Source organism: Musca vetustissima, unplaced genomic scaffold, assembly GCF_032173495.1.
Source record: "Musca vetustissima isolate MV318-11 ecotype Yass unplaced genomic scaffold, APGP_CSIRO_Mvet_v1 utg84291, whole genome shotgun sequence".
Lineage (NCBI taxonomy): Eukaryota > Metazoa > Arthropoda > Insecta > Diptera > Muscidae > Musca > Musca vetustissima.
The window spans coordinates 20,869-28,369 of record NW_026885155.1 but is presented as its reverse complement, the minus strand read 5'-3'; the positions used below and the strand labels follow the sequence as shown (position 1 = coordinate 28,369).

The 7,501-nt window shown below is 37.5% G+C and overlaps 1 protein-coding gene across 1 annotated transcript; it reads right to left on the bottom strand.

Annotated features, from left to right (window-relative positions):
* Positions 1-5,792: 5,792 nt before the first annotated feature.
* On the bottom strand, positions 5,793-7,102 carry LOC133332280 (protein snail). Its single transcript, XM_061540682.1, has one exon. The coding sequence runs from the start codon at positions 7,080-7,082 to the stop codon at positions 5,793-5,795; it is 1,290 nt and encodes a 429-aa protein (XP_061396666.1). The 5' UTR covers positions 7,083-7,102.
* Between the last annotated feature and the right edge of the window lie 399 nt (positions 7,103-7,501).

Sequence of the window (7,501 nt, the reverse complement as noted above, 5' to 3'; positions counted from 1 at the left end):
ATCCTTTTTCAAAACAACCACAGAAACAGTAAAGACAAATAAAGATTTGTCAAAGGACACACATCATTCATTCTTTCTTATTTTCATTTACTTCTTGTTCTCCTGCTTCTACTTCTTCTTCCTCTTCGTACATTGTTGTCATATCGTTTGAGTTCAACTCGATTATCAATTGTTCAGATTTTGCGCCACAATTTGTTTACACAGACTGTGTGCGACGCCATACAAACAACGCACCAACACCACACATGGGCAAATGCCAGGAACAAACGGACGCATGCGCACCAACAATCACTGCAGAAGGCAACAGCTCAGCCAGCTATCACCTGCTCTTTGAGAGTATTATTTGAACTGCTTGTACACAGTTTTTGTTTTTCTCTTTTACTCTGATTTTGAGGACATTGATTTCTGATAGACACCCAAACGTCCTTGTGTTGTGAGTGTGTGTGTATGTATAGATATTAATTTTCCATTCTATTTTGAATTTGCAGCGTCAAAGGTTCTACGTTTTCTTTTCCTTTTTTCGAATCCTTTAAGCAAATATTTTGAATATTTCACCCTGTTTGATTAGTGGTGCTCTCGTATATGTGTGTGTGTATTTGTGAAAGGCTTAAAAGGATCATTGAAAAACAGGAAATGCGTGTCTACTGATTGCTCTGAATTTCTTTTGTGAAGTGCATTTTGTATTTGCGTTTTGTTTTCATTTTTTTAGATTTCTGTTTTTGAATGCACCCAATAAGACGTGCTATTTGGGGAAACATATATACCATGGACAGGTATTTTAGTTTCATATCTTTCACAAACGTCTTTGTTATGATAATGAACTAACTCATTGTCATAAGATATCATCATTGCATACAATAAGTAAATATTGTTCGTAACGAATCATCATCAAGTGAAATTTGCATAAGAATATCGTTTGTACCGTTCGTTAGGTTCTTTGCCATGTCACAGAAATAAAGCGATGATGATAATGACAACAAAGTTCTTCCGGTCTATGTTCAGACGTTATTGTTTATTTGTGTCAAATAGTAAAAATTGTCAGTTCACTGTACTCAAAGAAAATGTAATTATAGCATTTAAAACTCCAGGCATAGAAAATATTTCTGGTAGCTTCAACCGACATTTTTCAACCTACCGTATTTAATTGTCGCCTAGGGTCTAATGAAACGATCAGAAATTGACTCAATCAATTTCAGAAATTTTGAAGTCAATTTAAAATCCATCCATCTGCTGCCTGTTTGGTATGTGAGCACAAATCTTACTAGAAGTGTAGCCGAGTTAGTTCATTCCTTCTGAAAAATCTCTTAAAAAATATGAACTATTTATAAGAGTCAAAAATATAATATACTTCCCTAGTATCCAATTTTATCTAAACATGATGTGTTGTTTCATTACCTAACAATAATGCTGTAAGTTCAGGCTATTGAAATGGTATTGTAGTTTTGCGAAATACCAAATTATTTACTTAGCTGGCTTGTTACAGAACGGTTGTTCCATAAGCCGAACTTAAAAAAGATTTCCAGACGCGTCGGTCTTGTGCGCAGCTCCTCAAATTTGAAAGGCCACGTTCCAAGATGTTGGTCTCTACTTGGTCTTTCCATCTGATTCGTGGCCTTCCCCTTCTACAGCAACCATCAGTAGGCTCGCTTTTATATGCCTTTTGAGCTGGGGCATTCTCATTCATTCGCACAACATGGTCCAGCCATCGTAGTCGCTGCAGCTGTCGATGTCCGCATATAAATTGTAAAGCTCGTGGTTCATTCGACGCAGATCTTTCGGAGAATTTTTCTTTCAAACATCCCAAAAGCTGCCTCATTTGCTTGCGCAAGTACCCATGCTTCAGATCCATATAACAGCACGGGTAGTATTAGCGTCTTGTAAAATGTGAGCTTGGTCTGACGGGAGGCGGCCTTGTTCTTAAACTGTTTACTTAGACAGCTTGGTCTTCTCGCCGTTTACTGCCAGACCCACTTTGGCAGAGCCCTTCTCAATGTGTTCAATGGTGGTTGTTGCCGCTCGCAATGTTCGACCCATTATATCGATGTCATCGGCGTAGGCGAGTTACATGTGTTATTTGGTGTACAGAGCCATTTCTGTTCACTTTTGCCTCTCGTATGACCTTTCCAGCAGGATGTTAAATAGATCACACGACAGACTATCACATTGTCTGAATCCTCGCTCGGCATTGAAGGGAACTTAAAGTTTTCCTGCATAGCCGTATTAATTTTGCAGGAATGGCGAAAGTAGACATGGCTTTAAACACCTCTGAACGGATAGGGCTGTCGAATGTGGCTTTATAATCGACGAATATGTGATAACATACACCCATGTTGGAAAAAAATGAGCCATTTTGACAATTTTGTGGATTTTTTTACCCACATAGAACACGGCTATTTTCCACACAATCAGATATTTTGGGTATTTGGTGCATCACATAAATTAAATCGGCTAAAAATATACATATGAACAACTGTCAATATATATAAATTTACACCATTTTTAGTTGAGCGAGATAATTACTGGGGGATATGTCAAAAGATGCATCCAAAATATATTCGCTACCTAAAACCCGATATCACAACGTAAAACTTATTCGGTTGGAAAATGGAACTAAACCTTCATATGAGGACTATGTTAAATATAATGATTTTCTGCGTAAATGTATGCTAGCCTCTAAAACTCTAAAATGCAAACATAAAGCCATTAATACGCCTAAGACCCTTATAATACGGAAAATTAAACGGGACTTGTTCATGGGGACTGTGTCGAAACATTACCAAAATAAATCATTTTCTGTATATATGTCTGTCAGCCTCCAAAAAACCCGGTAAACCAAATTAAAGCCAATTCGGTGAGAGAATGTGGATAAAAACTATTTAACATTTTGAATCCTTTGGGTGGAGGCACCAAAAGCTGTGAACCGAAAGGCTACATCTTGTAGACTTGGTAAGAATATTGATTTGTGCGAATATTGGGTCAAACTCAAACTGTTGGAATTTTTTAATTTTAAAGAATGGACTGATAAATCCCATCTTCCGATTCAAAGAAGAATTGGTAATGGTATTACGTGAACCTCTGTGGAGGTTGATCAGAAGTAGTGGAACAATAATCAACACCATCCATCATGACTGTACGATTAACTATTAGGATAGGTAAAATTTGGATCAAAACGGATAATCCATACAGTACCAGGAATGTGTACCATTGGACTGCATATTCGGATCTGAACTAGAGTTGGTTAAAATATTATATGTGTGAAGTTTTGGTCAAATTGGATACTCAACTACCTTCGTTTGGAGGAATGCACCGATAAATCCATTGTTCGGATTCAATAAAGGTTTAATAAAATGGGACTTAGTTCACAAAATATTTAAATGTTTTCCAAATGTTGCAATTTTGTGCGAGATATACCAGAACTAGTGGAGCTGTAATCCCCCCTTTGAACATGAAAAAATACAAGGTGGGGGGATAAAAACGCATAAACCGTTCACACTTAGACGTTGCAGAAGGAATGGTATGATATCCTTATTTTCAATCTTCATTTCAGATTGGAAGAAATGTAACCATGTGCACCAACCATCCAACAGGCAAAAGGAATAGTTCCTGATTGACGTATGCAACGTCATGTTGAAATAGGATCAGATTCAGATTTAGCCTCCATATATAGTTTGTCCGATGGTGCACTAAATTTCAAAGGTTTGTCCGATTGAGACAAAATTTTGCACAGCGTACTGAAATTAGTACAGTTTGACGTTCGAGAAGTTTTGTTGAAATCCGTTCAGATTTCAAAATAGCTCCCATTTATTATACTCTTCACCACACTGTGGTACAGGGTATTATGTCTTTGTGCATATGTTTGTAACAGGCAAAAGGAACCGACATAGACCCATGGTTCCTTTTGAGAATATGCATAGAATCACTTTCTGAGTCGATTTACTACTCCGTCCGTCCATTTTGTTAACAAAGTACAGGTCGCATTTATGATCCGATTTGGATGAAATTTGGCACAGTTCACTAATTTGGCCCAAAGACGAACCCTTTTGAAATGGGAGAAAATCGGTTAAGATTTAGATATAGCTCCCATATATAGTTTCGCCCGTTTTAATGTAAATGGTGTGACAAAGTCCCTATATAGCGTACTGGATTGAGTCTAGAATAAGGTGTGTAAAATTTCTTGAATATCCGTTCAAATTTAGATATAGCTCCCATATATAGTTTCACCCGATTTTAGGTAAATGGTATGCCAAAGTCCCTATATATCATCCGATTTGTACGAAATTTGGCATAGTGTACTGAATTGATTCTAGTATGATGTATATAAAAGTTTTTGAAAATCGGTTCAGATTTGGATATAGATCCAATATATATTTTCGAGCGATTTAATGTAAATGGTTCACCGAAGTCCCTATATATCCCGATTTTCATGAAATTTGGCATAGCGTAATGAATTGAGTCTAGAATGATGTGTGTAAAACTTCTTGAAAATCGGTTCCGATTTAGATATAGGTCTCATATATATGTTTGTCCGATTTTAAGTAGGACCCAAAATATGTCCATTAGGAACAAAACCTGCTGAAATTAGTACAATATACCCCTTCTGTTAGGATGCATTCCTTTAATATACAGATAGTGGTGAAGGGTATCATATAGTCGGCCCCGTCCGACTTTACTACCTTCCTTAGTGGTTTTCGTCTGATTTTGTGTAAATGGTGCACCCAACTTCCAATGTTTGTCCGATTGAAATTCAGTTATAGCTCATAACGGAATTCTGGTGAATAACAAAAAAATTTAAAAAGTCTGTTAAAGTTTTCTAAGTGTTACAACTGTAATTTGGAACACTATTTTTTCGGGGTATGAACAACCTACTATCACATAAAACCATGTATCAGACCCTGGATATAGTGTGGGTTATTTTGATATTATTTATCAACAGGAATATGAAATCTCAACATTTTTTATATATAATACAATATAATGTTTGCTGGGTCAGCTGTTATGTATATAAGAAGACTTATATTTTTCTTTTTTTTTATTTTAGAAGGTTTGCCTGTATTTTCTTTCATGATATGATTTTCAATTATTTGAAAAAGCTGAAAAAGAAAAATTTGTTGAAATAAAAAGATTTGGATAAAATTTTGGTTTTTGTTGAAATTTTTAATTATTTTTATTTTTTTCTATAATGTATAAAAAAATATATATCTTAACAATTATTTTAACATATTAATAAAAAAAATAAAATAAAATATATAATAATAAAATCAAAACAAAAATATACAAGGGGGTTTGTTTGTTTGCTATACTAAATAAAAATAGAGAGATTTATAAAACAGGACTAGAGCTGAGAACTCAATGCCTAACTTAAAGTTAATAAAAATAAAAAATTCAAATTAATATTCAAAATAAATTATTATAATTGAAATAAAAAAATGAGAAACTAAAAATAAAATACTATAACAAGATATAGCACCATTTTGAGTCCTTAGATTCTAGCTGAACAACTTACAGACTATAAAAAAATAGTATATAAACCTTATAGACTATGAGTATCTCTATAAATGATAGATTATTGTCTTCCTTAAAACTGGGGGGTTTTTTAAAAACTAATTGAGGTTTGTTTGTTTGTTTGTTTTGCTTGTGGTTTGTTTAAAATTAAAAACTAAAAAAAATATTTTAATAAAAAATTTGTTAAAATTAAAAAAAGATCAAATAGTTAACGATGATATCCTTTCCAGCGGAATGTTTGAGAGTTGTCGGGCGATTTTTGCGGCTTGGCTGAGATGAGGCGAGTCAGTTTACGCAATTGTAATGGTACAATTGGAACTGGTGTGTTTATTCAGCAGGGACATGCGGGAGAAGGATTTGTTGCACACTTTGCAGGCGTATTTCTTGACATCGACGTGGGTTTGTTGATGAGCACGCAAGTTGGAACGATCGGCAAATGAGCGTGGGCAGTCAGGGCATTGGAATGGCTTTTCACCGGTGTGAGTGCGAATGTGTCCTTGCAAGAGCCATGGGCGTGAGAAGGCCTTACCACAGATTGGGCACTTGCAGGGCAAGGTGTGAGTGCGAATGTGCATCTTCAAGGCACCCATGGTGGTGTAGAGTTTACCACAATCCTGGCAGGCATGTTGTTTCTTTTCCTGGTTGCATTCAGCTGCGGGGCAATGGAACTGTTGGTGCTTGGACAAACCCATGGAGGTGGAGTACATTTTGTTGCATTTGTCACACTTGAAGCGATAGTTCTTGCTGGCATTCTGTGATGAAGCAGATGAGTTGCCGCTGGACGAGGAGCCACTGCTGGTGGAGCTGCTGTGTGAGTAGACCGATGAAGCTGAAGAGAATGACGATACTCCAGAGCTGTGGCTGGGGGTCTCATCGAACATGTGGAACAAGGCTGGCAATGGAATATCGTTGCGTACCGACAAATCCTCAGGTTCGGAGGTCAATTCTGAGCCAGGGCTGGAGGGGGGAGAAATGTGTTGATAACTGTAGTTGGATCTGGGTGAGGCAGCCGAGGCAATCGATGAAGCTGGAGAGGGGAAGATGGCAGCCAAGTTAGGTTGATAGGTATTCCACAAGGCGGTCATGGGATTGCAGCCAGCAGCCATCACGAAAGCCGATTGATAGGGATTGGTGGTGTAGCCAGTGGTGTTGGCGGTCAAGCCACGCAAATGGATATCGCTGGGCTGGTATTCCATGCTGGAATCAACTTCAGCTGGTGGCGACAACATGGCTGAGCTGTTAGACAAATCCATGACTGGCGATTGGGGAGGCTGGAACCAAGCTGTGGCAGCTTCTGGGGCTGATGATTTGCTCGAAAGATTTAGGACACATTCACGCTTGACTGGTACGACATAATCCTCGAAACTGTCGTTAGCCTTGCGTTTCAGTGACAAATCTTGTGGCTGATCATCAGCTGCAGAGCGCACCGAGTTGGAGGAGGAGTTTTTGGTCAAAGCCAAGGCTTCGATTTGTTCATACACCTCGCTGGATGCTGGTTGTTGTTGCTGGAGTTCTTGTTCATCCTTGACGTAGATGATGGGACGTTTTTTCAATGGGCAGCTTTTGTAGTTGGCAGCCATTTTTGTGTGTGTTGTGTTTTTTGTGATTGAACGTAAAATTGAACAAAATAAAATTCCGAAAACAAAAAAGTTGTTGTATTTTTTTCGTATCCGTATGTGTTCGTTGTTATTCACTGAATTTAGATCGTAATTTTTTCCGAAATCAAAAAAATAATAAAATTGTATTTGGATGAGTTCGCTTGTGATGTTCACTGTTTGAGCGTTTGTGTTGCTATGACAGGTTAGCTCTCTGCGCCTCCTTTTATATCCGGCAAACTCCGAGCAAAGGTGGTGGATTTTCACAGCGGCACACACATGATTATGTTCTCCCTCTCTCTTTTACTTACGCTCTCACACACTCTCCCTCTTTTGTGTGTTTTTTGGATTCTTGTTGACATCAAAGAATTTCCCATTCCCTTAATTTGTAACTTCACCCAAAA